Source organism: Trichosurus vulpecula, chromosome 8 (assembly GCF_011100635.1).
Source record: "Trichosurus vulpecula isolate mTriVul1 chromosome 8, mTriVul1.pri, whole genome shotgun sequence".
NCBI lineage: Eukaryota > Metazoa > Chordata > Mammalia > Diprotodontia > Phalangeridae > Trichosurus > Trichosurus vulpecula.
The window spans coordinates 138,252,438-138,268,675 of record NC_050580.1 but is presented as its reverse complement, the minus strand read 5'-3'; the positions used below and the strand labels follow the sequence as shown (position 1 = coordinate 138,268,675).

Below are 16,238 nucleotides of genomic sequence, written 5' to 3'. Positions count from 1 at the left end.
TGATATGGGATTCAATTAAAACAAAACATCCTGAGATTATTTAAGGATGAAGCTGAAAGGATGATGAACAGATGAAATTTTTTTTTAAAAATGTATCAAGATTTTCACAATAAACTATTTTATTTACCTATTTAAATATTTTACTTATCAGTGACCATGAAGTAACCATATTTAGACTTTAATCCTGTTATTTAAATATCATAGGCATAAATATTTGTTGAACTGAATGTGTCAGTAGTTATTGATATCTACTCAACAGTCTTTTTTTAAAAAATCAACAAACATTTATGCCCGTGATATTTAAGGTACAGTGCTAGTACTGGGGATACAAAGACAAAAATGAAATGGTCCTTGCCCTCAAGGAGCTTCTATTTTTCTGGGGAATGGGAATGATAACAATAATAGTAATAACAATTACCATTTATATAAAATGCTAAGCACTTTACAATTATTATCTTATTTTGTCCTCAATACAACCCTGGAAAGTAGGTGCTATTATTATCCCCTTTTTACAGATAAGGAAACTGAAACAAGGAGAGATTAAGTGACTTGCCCAGGGTCACAAAGCTAGTAAGTGTCTAAGGCCACATTTGAACTCAAGACTTTCTTCACTCAAGAATTTCCAGCACTCTATCAATGTGAATAAATGTAAAAACTGTGGCATCCAGAAAGGAAAAGTAAAGAATTTGGGAAATATATTTGCTTTTTCAAAAAATGACAAAATAAATCATTGAAACAATTTTCAGGGTTTTAATAAAGTTCTTCACCTTCTAAACTCTAAAATGTAATAGCCCCAATTGTAGGTATAATGGAAACAATATGTAAATGGCATTGATGTGAAAATGAGTTTTCTTCTCAGAGCTGATTTGGATTCCTCCTAGCCATTGGATGTAGTTTATTGGCTCATCTATGTGAGCTATTTTTCACTTGTCAGAAGACCTGAAATAAGAATACAGTGCATACAACTATGTACTGTGATTGTGCCAAATTGTAATAAATTTGCTTTCAAATGCTTTTTACAGATTTTTTTCTAATATACCTATAACCTCCAATTAAAATTTAAACATACACAAAGACTCCATGAAGATCTTGCACATGCTAAACCATTTATCCTTATGTGCTTGTCTGTAACTATGATTTTGGAATAAATACGTTAAAGATTACATCCTCTTAATTTGTAGTACAGCATTACTGTGACAATTATTTGATGTCATATAAGTACCTAATTCAGTCGGTAGGAGAAATTTAATAGTTCCTTTTAGTGACATAGCCAGCAAAGGTCTCATTAATTGGCAGCAAGGCCAACAGCTGCAAACTGTTTACATATGACAACTTTTTGGACAAATCAGAGTTTATACAGTTGTGTGTAGTTTTCTCCTTAAGTCAAGATAGCATCATATGGCCAACTCCCTGTTCAGAAATTGCTTGAATTAACCCTGCAGTTTTTCTTAAGGAAAAGAAAAATAACATTAAATAATTTTTTTGCATATTTTCTCTACATGACTGTCTCTGTTTAGATACCCATAGTCCCTTGAAATTGTTGGGAGGAAGAGAATTGTTTAGGGAAAACATAAGACTTTCTGGATTAATATGTAAACTTTGTCAGATTTCAGGAAAGTTACCTTAGTCTCTTTATTATTTCCACAATCACCTAAAAATTTGCATAATTTTTTTTACCTTCCTGATCTAATAGTTAAAGCACCAGGATACCCGGGAATCAGATTCCCTTGACTTGAGGTGCAAATTTACGAGGTGATGGGTGTAAGTGAAGTAGTGAGTTTCTTATGGAAATCATTGGCATTATTATTCATGATTTAAATGTGACATTTTTTCCGTTTTAAAAAAAATACTAATTTTAGTGCTATAGATACACTTGGAGATGCTGTATCATCAGGCACCTTAACAGTCTCACCTGTTTCTTTCCTGTTGTGTCTTCTTGATGAGCAAATCTTTCCTTGCATTTCATAGGAACATGGCACATAATTATTCAATGGGGTAAGAAAGGGTATGCTCTACAAGGAGAAATATTGAGCCAATGAATGGCACAGTTAGCCTTATGGGTTCACCCAGGCCAAGTTTTGCCAGTAATTTCCTATCTGATCTTGACAAAAATCACTTAATCTTTCTCTGGAAGTTCACTCATTCATATTTCTTGTATGCCGAAAAACTTACCAGCTGCTGTGAGAGAGATTGGAATAGGAGACTTATGATTTCACTGTTCTAGGGAATTCACAGGTGTGGAAACTCCCTCTATCAGTGCAGATCAAAAATTTTTTTTGAAACTTAAAACAACAGAGAGCATTGAGAGCTTAAGTAGAGAATTTGGGAAATACATTTGCTTTTTTAAAAAATGACATATCATCTAAAATTTTTTAGGATTTTAATAAAGTTCTTCGCCTTCTAAACTCTGAAATGTAATAGCTCCAGTTGTGGATATGATAGAAACAATATATAAATGGAATTGATGTGAAAATTAATTTTCTTCTAATAGCTGATTTGGATTCACCCTAGTCATTGGATATAGTTTATCAGTTCATCTAGGTGAGCTGTTTTTCACTTGTCAGAAGTGAAGTGTATACTTCTATGTGTCAGAAGGGTGTGCAACTATGTCTCCTAGAGTCGAGACTTGAACTCAGGCGGGAATTAATAAAAGATTGTATGCCTTCAAAGAACAAACAATTTTGCTGGGGAGAAAGGACAAATGAACACAGAAGTAGATAACTACACAATTATAACACTGCTGTCAACAAATGCAAATTAACATAGTATTAACAATGTAATCTTGCTGAAGTGTCATTAAGTGGGGATAGAAAGGAAGATGGGGAGTGAGTTGAGCACATATCCCCAGTCAAGAATAATGGCCCACCAGTGTATCGTGAGGCCTTATTGGATGAATGCCAAGATAGTTGTCCTCATACTCTCCTGGTTAGTGACTTCACTTTCAGCACCCAGCCTGTGATCATGAGACTTCAAGGGAAAGAGACGTGATTTCGCATCATAAAAAATGTCAAAAATGTGGAGTAGAGTTTTTGTGAAAGAGGAAAAGGAACCAAAATAAAGGGAGACAGGGACATGGGGTTGAGGAAATTACCAAAAGGTTAAATTGATTACCAAAGCAAACAGTTAAAGAAGAAAAATCCTTAATTGATGTTCTCTGTCCTCCATGTAGTGAATTCCCAAATATGCATGTGCTTGTATTGCAATATGGTAGTCAGAAATTTGTGGGTCAATAAATGCCATTCTTCTTTGCAATGTTCTTTTTCCCCCAGTGCTAACCTGCACTTGCATATATGAAGTTTTGTAAAGCTCTTAGAACTCCTCAGAGATAATTAATTGCTGTTCAATTGCATAGCCTCTTTGTTCCAAGTGTCTGCTTAAACACATGGAACTAATGTCATCATTATAAAACCAATATGGTTTTGAATGCACAGAATTTTAAGTTATGGAAGGATAAAAATATACTGAAGGCATTGCTACAGGGACTAAGTCTTTGTGGAGGTAATCTTAGTTTACATAGTACAACTTTGGTTTCACATCTTGGATGTAAAAGTTAACAATATGTGGGTAAGAATTTCTTTAGAAGGGAGAAAAATAATGAAAACAGGTTTCTAACTCTTCCTTTTTAAAACCAGATTCAAGAATTTTGTGATATCCCTGGCCTTCACTTCCAAGGCAGGAACAATTCCAAACACATGCCTTTTCCTGCATACAGCAATTTGATATATCCTCAATTCTTCTAGGAAACCTTCCATATACCACTGTTTCTTCATATGAAACATTAAATAATTGTGAGATTTGTTTTCCTTAGGAAGCTTTATAGTTCGATGTTTATTCCCCACAAGCTTTTCATTTTATGACAAACTAGACTTTTTTCCAACCTCACTTTTTTCCCCATTTAAGCGTTTCCAGTAGCTATTACTCATAAACTTGTACATTTGTGCCTCAATAATCAGAGAGGTAGTTTTCTTTGGTGCTTTTTTTTATTTGTCCTACTTTTATGGTGGGGCTGCTCATGATTTACTATAATCATTAAAAGCAGACCTTAATCTACCTCTGTGTGAGAGCATTTCTTGTAAATAAACTGATCCTTTGTCTTCCAGAAAAAAAAATCTACGCCTTGAAAAAATTAAAATGCAATTATTGGGAACCTCTCTGCTTCACTTTTTCCTTGGCATTGTATAACACCCTAATTAGGGTGGAAATTTAATACTCCGCAATTAGTGGGCTGTGTGTGACTAAGGCCATTCTGTTTTGTAAGCACATTGGAAGTGTTTATGTGGCATTTAAGGTCTGCTCATTCAGCATCAGGTTATTCAATGAACTTTGGTTAGCATATTCAATACACATAGATTTACTGAGTCCTCAGTTTCCCACATTCAAACAGTAATTAAAAAGCTATTTCTCCCCACAGTAACCACATTCCTAACTGCTCCCAGTTTTTGCATCTATACACAGCCATGTGTTGGACGAGTAGAGTACTAAAGTATGTGTGTGTGCATACCATCAGAGCTATGTAGATAAATTCCACCTAGTCAGTACTAGTCTTTTAACAGTGACCTAGAAAGTGTTTTTAAACAAAACCAGATTAATGACCTTGAAAGCATTGAAATGCCAGATCGATTTTTTTTACTCCTAATATTCTAAATTGTTGGACTGTGATGTCCAAGTGCAAAAAAACCATCTTGAGACCAAATAACTAAAAAAATGCTTCAACCGTGGCCAAGCACATTGCATGTTTCCAAATAAAAATAGACACATGCTCTCATGCTTAGCCCTCATGTGCCAAGTATCAATTGAGTCAGCCTCAGAAAAGAATCTCACCATAAAGTTATGATGGAATGGAGCAAGTGATCAGATGTGAGTTGGTAAAGTGAATCCTTGTTTAGAAAAGACCACATGAAAGACTGGTACTGGGCTAATGGAAATGACAGAAGGGAAGGATGAAGCTATTTAAGTAATGGAAATGAAAGGAAGAGTGTGGTTGATTTGGTGGAAATAACCAATTTTCTGATAATGAATACATTACTGTCATTGATGGGAGGCAACATAACATCATGGATGTTGGAGACCTGGGTACAAATCTTGCCTCAGATGTTGACCAGCTCTGGGATAATGAGGTCACATTTTTTCAGAGCCTGAATTTCCACAACTCTAAAATAGAGACAATAGCTGCATTACCTACCTCCAAGTGCTGCTGTGAAGGAGAGTACCTTATAAATCTTAAAATGCTGACTAACTGGGAATTTGTTTTTGTTGAGTAATTTTTCAGTCATGCCCCCATTTGGGGTTTTCCTGGCAAAGATACTGGAGTGGTTTGCCATTTCCTTCTCCAGCTCATTTTACAGATGAGGAAACTGAGGCAAGCAGGGTTAAGTGACTTGCCTGGGGTCACACAGCTAATAAGTGTCTGAGACTGGATTTGAGCTCATGAAGATGAGTCTGGTTTTAAGCCTAGTGCTTTATCCATTGTGAAACTGCTACTCAAAGGCAGAAAAGACTTTGATTTGGATGTGTTTCTTTTTGGGATCTATTTGCGGAGGCAATCGGTGGATTCTTTCAATTTCTATTTTGCCCTGTGGCTCTCGAATATCAGGGCAGTTCTTGGTAATTTCTTGAAAGATGATATCTAGGCTCTTTTTTTGATCATAGCTTTCAGGTAGTCCAATAATTTTTAAGTTATCTCTCCTGGATCTATTTTCCAGGTCAATGGTTTTTCCAGTGAGATATTTCACATTGTCTTCCATTTTTTCATTTCTTTGGTTCTGTTTTATAATATCTTGATTTCTCATCAAGTCACTAGCTTCCACTTGCTCCAATCTAATTTTTAAAGTAGTATTTTCTTCAGTGGTCTTTTGGACCTCCTTTTCCATTTGGCTAATTCTGCCTTTCAAGGCATTCTTCTTCTCATTGGCTTTTTGGAGCTCTTTTGCCATTTGAGTTAGTCTATTTTTTAAGGTGTTGTTTTCTTCAGTGTATTTTTCAGTATTTTTTTGGGTCTCCTTTAGCAAGTCATTGACTTGTTTTTCATGGTTTTCTCGCATCCTTCTCATTTCTCTTCCCAATTTTTCCTCTACTTCTCTAACTTGCTTTTCCAAATCCTTTTTGAGTTCTTCTATGGCCTGGGGCCAGTTCATGTTTTTCTTGGAGGCTTTTGTTGTAGGCTCTATGACTTTGTTGTCTTCTTTAGGCTGTATGTTTTGGTCTTCTTTGTCACCAAAAAAAGAATCCAAAGTCTGAGACTGAATCTGGGCGCGTTTTCGCTGCCTGGCCATATTCCCAACCAACTAACTTGACCCTTGAGTTTTTCAGCAGGGTATGACTGCTTGTAGAGTTAAGAGAACTATGTTCCAAGCTTGGGGGGATGCGCCAGCTCTGCCACACCAGCACTCCTCCTTCCCCAAGAACCCCCAACCCAGACTGGACTTAGATCTTCAGCAGGCTCTTCACTTCTGCTCTGATCTGCCACTTAATTCCTCCCACCAGGTGGGCCTGGGGCCAGAAGCAACTGCAGCTGTAGTTCTGTAGCTGCCCCACCTCCGCTGCCCCTGGGGTGGTGGCTGAACCTTGAACTCCTTCCACTCCCGCAGCTTTTCCCACTAACCTTCTCTGTTGTCTTTGTTGTTTGTGGGTTGAGAAGTCTGGTGACTGCTGCAGCTCACTGATTCAGGGCGCTAGGGCACGCTCCGCCAGGCTCCTGGTCTGGTTGGTCCGCACCGCCCCTGCTGGGCTCTGCTCCACTCCGCTCCACTCCCAGCTCCGTGTGGGATAGACCTCACCCAGAGACCATCCAGACTGTCCTGGGCTGGAGACCTGCTTCCCTCTGCTATTTTGTGGGTTCTGCAGTTCTAGAATTGGTTCAGAGCCATTTTTTATAGGTTTTTGGAGGGACTCGGCGGGGCGCTCACGCTAGTCCCTGCTTTCCAACTGCCATCTTCCTCCGCCCCCCTGGATGTGTTTCTATCCCTGAATAATTCATCCAACTCTCCTGTCTAGTATAAAGGCAACATGATTCTTAAAATTAGTTTCAATTCAATTTAGTAAACACTACAGTTATCCCTTCCACATCACAACTTTCCCCATCATGGTTTCAGTATATCGAGGGTCAGCATAAGAAATGAAATGGGAATTTCTGAGTTTTGTGGAAGCCACAGATGACCTACAAAGGCCAGTAGGCTACATAAAAACAGTTTAGAAACTCAGAAATGAATAAAATATATGTATGGTATTGTACAATATCAACCCACATTTTACAATAAGGTATTGTAAATAACCCATAAAAGAAAAAGAAAAAATCAGACTTCTTCTCTGGTACGAAGAGAGGGCCAGGAATTTTTACATAGATTTCCCAGATCACAAGGTGCTACACCCCTAACTCTGGCAGTATAGAAGGGATAACTGTAATCAAATACCTGCTAGGTCAAAAGTACTATACTGGGAACTCATGATATAAAGATCCAAAAAATGAATCAAGCATGTTTTCAATGAATTTGCATTCTTTTTAACAGGGAATACAAAGATAATTATATTCGAGGGATAATCCTGGTATACAGTGGAAAGTACAGAATGTTTCAAAAGTCCTGGTGCAGAATTAAGGTAGCAAAGCTTCAAAATGCAATAAAACTTTTGGGACACCTTTGTAAAAAGGTGGGAGAGTATTTGTATAATGCATTTTTATAATGCCTCCCATATGCCAGGCACTACCCTAAGCACTTCACAAACATTAGCTCATTTGATGCTCATAACAACCCTGTTGGTTAGGGTTTGGTTGAGGAAGTGGAGGAGGCAAAAGGAAGCTCAGTGACTTATAGAGTCATAGAGAAAGGAAGTGTTTAATGCTGAATTTGAACTCAGATCTTTTGATTACAGGCAGGGCACTCTAACCACTGAGCCATACACCTTGTTGCCTCATCCTTGATGTTATGGAAAAGAGAGAGATCAAACCAGAGTACTTAAGGAAAATTTAAAGAGGGAGTAAACATTATCAGCTGGAGGGAAAGAAAGTCAGGAAAACTTAATGGAAGAAGTGGAACCTGAGGGGAGCCTTTAAAAAGGAGGACAGTGAGGAAGATGTGTATTTTGGGTACGGGGAACAGTCCAACATAATGCACAAATTTGAGAGATAACATATCAATTCTGGGGAATTGTTAGTAAGCCAGATTGGATAGAATGTAGAGACTAAGAAGGTAAGTAACAAAAAATATGGCTGGAAATGTGGGTTAAAACCTAATTACTGAAGCCTTTACTAATGATGATGATAATGGAGATAGCACTCAAAGGTTTATGAGTTACTCTACATATGTAATCTTATTTAATCTTCATAAGAATACTTCATCCTTCTTCATAAGAACACTGTGAAGTCGCTGATATTATTATCCCTATTTTGCAGATAAGGAAACTGAGGCAAAAGAGGTTAATGTGGCTTGCCCAGTGTCACATTGCTGGCCAGGGTCTCAACTCAGATCTCCCTGACTCTGAGTCTAGTGTTCTATCCATTACATCATTGTAACAACAATGCAGCTTGCAGCTGCTGTGGAGGCATAAGGCCAATAACACCAGCACACAGGAAGGCTGCCAGCACAAGTTCTTTTGATCTACTTTTCTAAGGAAAGCAACTTTAAGAGGTTTACAATCATACATATATCATTCACTTCGTTCAGGGGTAAAAGCTAGCGCCCTGAACTTCAGAGTGTATACAAGCAGAAATTATATAACCAGAGCTAATAAACACAAACCGGTAAACAGGCTTCTAACCGTCTAACTATATCAGTACATACAGTCACCAGAGAGAAGCATCAGCATCTGGGTTTTCAAAGCCAGAGGGATGAGGGGGGAGGGCTCTGTGATGGCTACCCAGAGTCTTGTCTGGTCAAATCACACGACACTCTTCCAGTGAGTGAAAGTCCCAAACAAAATGCTAACCTTAGAGTATATATACCTTTCTTCAGGCTCAGAGGGCATCACAACCATGTGACTCGAACCCATGTGAACTAGGCATTCTTGTGACTTAAGAAGGTCATCAAAGACTCTTGATTCAATCAAAGATTCCTGTTTGAAACAAAGGCAAGACTTATCAAAGGCACTTGATTACCTCAGTAAAACAGCAAAAAGTCCCACTTTGCTTGCCATTACATTTGAAATGCAAGACTCATCAAAGGCACTTGATTCCCTTAGCATTCCAAAAGAGAAAACAGTAAAAAAAAAAAAGTCCCAACCTGATTACCATTACAGCCATCTATTTTAAATTCCAGGCTAAAGAATTAATAGGGGCAGCTGGGAGGGGTAGTGGATAGAGTGCCCTGCCTGGAGTCAGGAAAATATGAATTCAAATCTGGCCTACTAGCCCCGTGAGCCAAACACTTAACCCCATTTGCCTCAGTTTCCTCATCTGTAAAATGAGCTGGAGAAGGAAATGGCAAACCACTCCAGTATATGTGCCAAGAAAACCCAGAATGGGCTGATAAAGAGTCAGACGAGACTGAAATGACTGAACAACAAAGAAATTAATATTTCAACTGATTGGTCACGGGAAACCACTGAACTTTGAGCAGGGACGTGACAGACTTGTAGGTCTGGAAACCAATTAGAAACATACACATTTATTACTTGCCTGCCTTATGCAAAAAGAAGGAACAGAGATGAGTCTCTCTCTCTCTCTAAGGAGCTTGCCAGTAGTAGTCCCTGAGAAGAGGACTGATTAGTAGAATATAATATGCTAGACTGGGAGTCAGCAGAGATGTGGGCTGAAAACCTGACACTAATAGCTGTGTGACCATGTGCAAACTGCTAAAATTTCTCTCAGCCCTGGTTTCCTCATCAATGAAGTGAGAGTAATTATTCCAATGGTATCTAATAATTATAGCTAACATTTCTATCGTGCTTACTATGTGCCAGGCACTGTGCTAAACCCTTTCCAGTTATTACCCCATTTGAGCCTCACAACGGTACCAGTAGTGGAATACTATTAGTGTCACCATAAGACTAACCATGATAAGACAAAATCATGATAAAAGAAATTACGAATCTGAGAAATTTTAAGAGACTTGAAGATTTGTATGAATTGACATATACTCATAAGAGCATAGTAAGGAGAACCATTATCCCTACTTTAAAGTTAAGGATTATGTCCAGTTTCACATGGCTATTATGTGTCCCAGGTAGATTAGAGCTCAGGTTTTTCTGATTCCAGTCCCAGCATGCTACCCACTGCCCTGCCAAGCCACCCTTTGTAGTGTTGTCATGAGATTCCCATGAATTAATTAATAGAAAGTGTTTTGCAGACATTACATTCTATGTAAATCCCAATTGTTGTTATAGCCCAGGAGAGATTCATCAGGGCCTCCACCAGGGCATTTGCCTGTGTGAATGGAAAGAATGGGGTTGAGTTGAGAGAGATCGTGGAGGTAGAATTAACAGGACTTGGCAACTGATTGAAAGTAGAGGCTGAGGGAGAGAGAAGAGTCTGTTAGAGTCTGGGGATGCATTGCTTGAAAGTAGGAACAGCTGTGCCCCAGAGGCCGTGCAGCTGCTTATGATTTTGTGGGCCGATTTAAGAGGCTTCAGGGTGTACCCACAGTGCTGGTGTTAGGTATTGTGGGAGAAACTTGGCCTGGGGTGTATGGAAGGAGGTTGGAGCATATGGCTTGGGATGTTTTTTCTTTCCCATTTTATTTACATCACTGTCATTTCCCCACCCCCTTCTCCCCAGTTCCCCCAGAGGACCCACAGGGAGGCAGAGTGCCCCAGGGAAAAGACTGTTAGCTCTTGGAGTCAGAGGCCCTGGGCTCCAGTCCTGTTTCTGTCACTACCTGTGTGACCTCGGGCCTCAGTTTCCTTATCTAAAAAATGAGGGGGCTAGACTAGATGGTGGTAAAGGTCTCTTCCAGTGTTAAGTCTACGATCCCTCCCTTGTAAAAAGAAGTACGGAAGACAGAAACCACAGGGGAGACATTTAAATATGAAAAACCAACAGGTAAAAGTAAAGCAAAATAAACCAACCTGTTGACCTTGCCTGATGATGAATACCCTCCTAGTCCTCTACTGAAAGGGAGGGAGGTATGTTTTATCATTAGTCCTCTGGCACCAACATTGGTTATTGTATCAATCTAAATTCTGGTCTTTTGGTGATGTTTTCCTTTACAGCATCATGACTCTTGTATATTGTTATCTTGGTTCTCTTTATTGTGTTCTTATGAGTATATGTCAATTCATACAAATCTTCAAGTCTCTTAAAATTCCTCAGATTCATAATTTCTTTTATCATGATTTTGCCTTACTATAGTGAGACTAAGAATATTTTACCACTAGCAGAATACTAATAGTATTTTACTACTAGCAGAATACTAATAGTATTTTACTACTAGCAGAATACTAATAGTATTTTACTACTAGTAGAATACTAATGGTATTCTACTGTGTAAATATTCCATATTTTGTTTCACAAACAGGGGGCATCTGTCCTGTTTCTAGTTTTGGGACTCGTTTGGGTTTTGGGTTATTGTTTTTGCTAACATAAGAAAGTACCACTACAAATATTTTAGTCTATAGGGGAACTATCTATTTGTCTTTGACTTATGTGGAGGGGTAGGCCTAATAATTTTTCACTGGATCAAAGGACATGAACAAGTTAGTCAGTTTTCTAGCAAAGTTCCAAATGTTTATCATTAAACACAGTTTATCATTAAACACAGTTCCACCAATAATGTATAATCTTGTGCCTCTCTTCCTTGTCTAACGTTAACTGTTTCTGTCATCTTTGCCAATGTAATGGGCAGAAGGAGAAACTTCAGTATTTTAATTTATACGGTTCATTGATTATTATCAGAGGAGTTGGCAGTGGAATGCAGGGCAGATCATCAGACTGTGAATGATAGAAGTAGAGTGTGTTTATGAGAATCAATGAGTATGAAGGAATTTGGGGAGCTTAGAGTCCTGGTTATTTATGCCAAGTATCACAGTTTGTTACGGTTGGCATCCATACCCCTGACCAAAGTTTTAGGACATAGTACAAGTACAAGTATATGCACTAGGGTATTGTTTTGTATTCTAAATCTTGGTGCCTCCCACAAAGACTCACAGGTGAATCCTGGGAAGCTGTGGTGAACAGTTTACATTGCACAGGAAATATGAATGTCAAATTATTAAACTTGCTGTAGTGTCCACTAGGGAAGAGGAGATTCCTATACATGAGGTTAGGTAAAAATAAAGGGACCTAGAACAGGGGGAATGAATGAAAGCAGCTGACTACAAGTGGCATTTCTTAATAAAAAGAACGATGATTTCAAGGTCTTGAATCTAAGTGGTCCTGAGGGTGGCAGGGCCATCAAAAGAATTAGAGCAGTTGAAAGGAGGGGAGGGTTTAGGGGCAAAGATGATCATTTCAGTTTTGAGCATAAGTTTAAAGTTGAAAAATGTCAGCTTCACAAGTACAGGATAGGTAAACATGGCTGAACAATATCTGTTTAAAACATGTTGGTTTAGAGGATGGTACGCTCAATATGAGTCAACTGAGTAACATGGCAGCCAAAAAAAATTAAAAAGTAATATGGGCCTAAAAAGCTTCATTTAAAGGACAATAGTGAGTTGAATGTTGGATGTGATAGTCCTGCTGGCCTCAAGCCATACTGCATCTGGAGTATTGTGTTCAATTCTGGGTGGCACATTTTAGAAGAGGTGTTGATAATTGGTACATATCCAGAGGAAGAAATCATCAAACTGAAAAGAATGGGGGCCATGGCATGTCAAGACTTAAAAGACTGGAGATGTTTAACCTAGAGAAGAAGATCCTTAAAGGATTACCTGATAGTTGTCTTCAAGTACATGAAAAGGGGCTTAGATTTATTCTGCTTGGCCTCAGAAAGCAAAACTAGGAGCCATGAGTAGAGAAGCCAGGTTTGGCTTTAATGGAAGGATAAACTTCTTGACTACTAAAGCTATTCTAGAAGGGGACAAGCTACTTAGGAGGTAATGGGTCTCATTCACAGGAGAATTTCAAGTGGAAGCTAGATGATCATATATTATCAACATGTGTATGCATAGCACCTTTCATGAGACTGAATATTCAGAGAAATTTTTTAAAGGAGAATATTTACTTAATGCTGAAATATAGGATATTGTTTTTATTTATCAAACTGAAACTTAACCAAACTTGAGCTTAATATACATGTATGTATGCATATATATATATATATACACATATACACATATGTATGCATGCATATATATGTGCTTATATATACACACAGAGATATATATGTATATATTTGTACTTCAAAGTTGTGTGTTTGTATGTGTGTATATATGTGTATGTGTGTGTATACATATATATTCATTTACAGCAAGGTGATAATTGAACTTATGACAGCTGTTGAGATCACCAAGAAAGAAGGTAGAGAAAAGAGAATGGAATATACAGGACTGAAATTTGCTAGATACCCATGATCAGGAGAAGCAAGATTGAATCAGTGATGGAGATTAAGGAGACAAATTTTGACCATAGAGCCCACAGTTCTATTACTGATGTACTTTGTAACTCCCAATAAGTTAATTAATCTGTCTTTTCCTTTTGACCGTTTCTCCTCCTTAAGTGAGTTATGCTGATTCTTTCCATCTACCACTTTGGAAAAGTTCTAATTGTTAGGGAGTTTTTCCTTGTATCAAGTTTAAGTTTGCCTCTTTGCAACTTCTATTCATTAGTCCTACTTCTATCATCTTGAGACCAAGGCACATCAAACCTAATTTCTATTCTTTGTAATAACCTTTCAGACATTTGAAGCAGTAGATTCTCTTCTTCCAACTACGATATTTTGAGTTTAATTAAGTTCCTAGGCCCTCTCCTCCCTCTTTCTTCCCCCTACTGTCCTTTAGGAAGATATTTCTATGGTCTTCATTCATCATTATCTGTGGTCTTAAACCCTAGAAATCAGTAGGTATATATTCCATTCTGTAGTATTGACACAGATATAAATTTCAATAAGTACTTATTCAAGATAGGAAATTTCAAAAGAAAACCTATATTGACCCATTGGTCTTAGTTTTTCATAATTCAACTGTATCGTAAGCATTTGTTCAGTTTTTTGTTAACCTTAAACACATGTACAATTATTGACTTTATTGACTTTTAGACAATTTTCATTGCAATTATGTGAGGAAGTGTCTTGTAAACTCTGAAGTACATGTGTTTTCCATGTTGTTTTTTTCTTCTATAGGAATTGCTTATTTGGGAGGAGTATGCAGTGCTAAGAGGAAATGTGTACTTGCAGAAGACAATGGTCTCAATCTGGCATTTACAATTGCTCACGAACTGGGCCACAAGTAAGCATTACACTCTTAATTCTGCCTCTTAAAACGGTTTTGTAAATATAATTCATTCACTTTGATATAAGTTCTTAAAACCAAATTTGTGTTTTAAAATAATGTTATTCAAAAATTCTATCTTTTTTACATGGGATCAATTTTGAAAATGTATTTGATATGCACCTCTCTCAAAAGAAAAACTATGGCAACAATTTATAAACAATTAAGAAGTTCTGGTTAGTGAACAGTTTTATCCTCATCTTGAAGGTCTTGAATTCATAGCCTTTTGCTTGTTTTTAAAGCCAAACAGTAAAAAAGAATAGATACTCGCTTGGGTTGACTTACTTGGACAACATCCTATGTAATGAAATAATCTTTTTGCCATATAAATGAATGATTACTACAATTTATTATTTCAATTAATGGGATAATTCTTTCTACTTCTAACATTAATTTTCTTTTCCAGATTCTTTCTAATAAAACCCAAATTTCTGAGTATAGACTCAATTCTAGCTTCTAAGAGAATGTCCTAGATTTAAAGAAATACTTATTTCCCACCTCCCAGGACCTGATGAAATGGATTCACAGAATGTTCTCATTTGAAGTGACTTTACAGCTTGTAGAGTCTAATCTCTTCATTTTACTGGTAATGAAACTGTGGGTCAGAAAGATTAAGTGATTTGCACAGTGTTTAATAATTCTTGCATGACAGGAAACAAGGTTCCTTTAAAAAATAATTTGAAAATTTTATGTTTATTCCTGAAGTGGCTATCCGCTTCATATTCATTAAATATACAAGTGAGAGAATCTACGCAATTATCATAAAAGAAACAATTGTGGTTTGAGTGCTTTATAATTTACACTATATGTAGAAATGTTTTTTTCTAGAATGGAAAGAGTTTAGTGAAATGGAAATATAGTTCATAGAAAAATTAATATTTCAAGGTAAAGTCCCAAGTAACCCACACATATGGGTCATCAATTTGGAAGTCCACTTTCCTGCCATGGAAAAGCTATATGTACAAGAAAGGATAATCATTTCATCTTCAAATTTATTTCTATTTTCATCGCTTCCATTTAAGAAGGGGGATTTTGGTAGGAGATATTTCTATAGTTGTTAAACAGTATAAACAAACTAAATTATGAATACCTTTATGTGATATTGTAGGCAATTCTTTAAATTAAGAAGGGCATTGAGCCTTGTAAGTTTAGTTCCCTTAGCAACAGTATGAACAAGAGACCGTAATTAGTATTGTTTTACCTGGACGATATTTTCTATATCAGTGACATTTAGCTTCTGTGTTTACTTTGATCCTTGGCTGGGTCCTTTCTTTGTCAGCACAGGTAAGCCTTCCGCCTGTGTGGGTCACTCGCTGTCTTTCTGCGTTCATCTACCCCATGGCTCTTGTCTCTGACTTCCTTCTCCCCCGTACCTCTGCCACTGCTTTTCAGCTACCTTTTAAATGTTGTCTTCCCCCATTAGAATGTAAGCTCTGTGAAAGCAGGGACTGTCTTTCTTTTGACTATATTTGTATTCCCAGTGCTTAGTATAGTGCTTGACACAGGGCTTAATAAATGTTTGTTGTCTTAACAGACTCTACATGCCTTCATGTTCTTTCAGAAAAATCATGCTTTTGTTTAATGTGCTGGCTACCATTGTAATACTGACTTCCAATTCTGAGGACTGAAGAAATTCCAGATAGTTTCTCACATTTGTGAATACAATGTCCAGAAAGCTTTGAACCAAATTTGTCGTATCTAAATTCTTTGAAATTTCCACCTAATTTGGCAAATTTTGACTATCAAATTAAAATTGTACTATTAAGAAATGATGTTCTGAACTTCTATGTCTCATAGCTTCATGTAACATACATATATATGTATATATATATATATACACATATATACACACACACACACACACACATGCACATAAACTAAATATA

The 16,238-nt window shown here is 37.3% G+C and overlaps 1 protein-coding gene across 1 annotated transcript in view; it reads left to right on the top strand.

Annotated features, from left to right (window-relative positions):
* ADAMTS17 (ADAM metallopeptidase with thrombospondin type 1 motif 17) overlaps window positions 1-16,238 on the top strand; it is a 506,671-nt gene that overhangs the window by 216,522 nt on the left and 273,911 nt on the right. Inside the window, exon 8 of the mRNA XM_036736388.1 lies at window positions 14,205-14,310. Coding sequence (XP_036592283.1) covers window positions 14,205-14,310 — 106 coding nt within the window. The remainder of the gene's footprint in view (window positions 1-14,204; window positions 14,311-16,238) is intronic.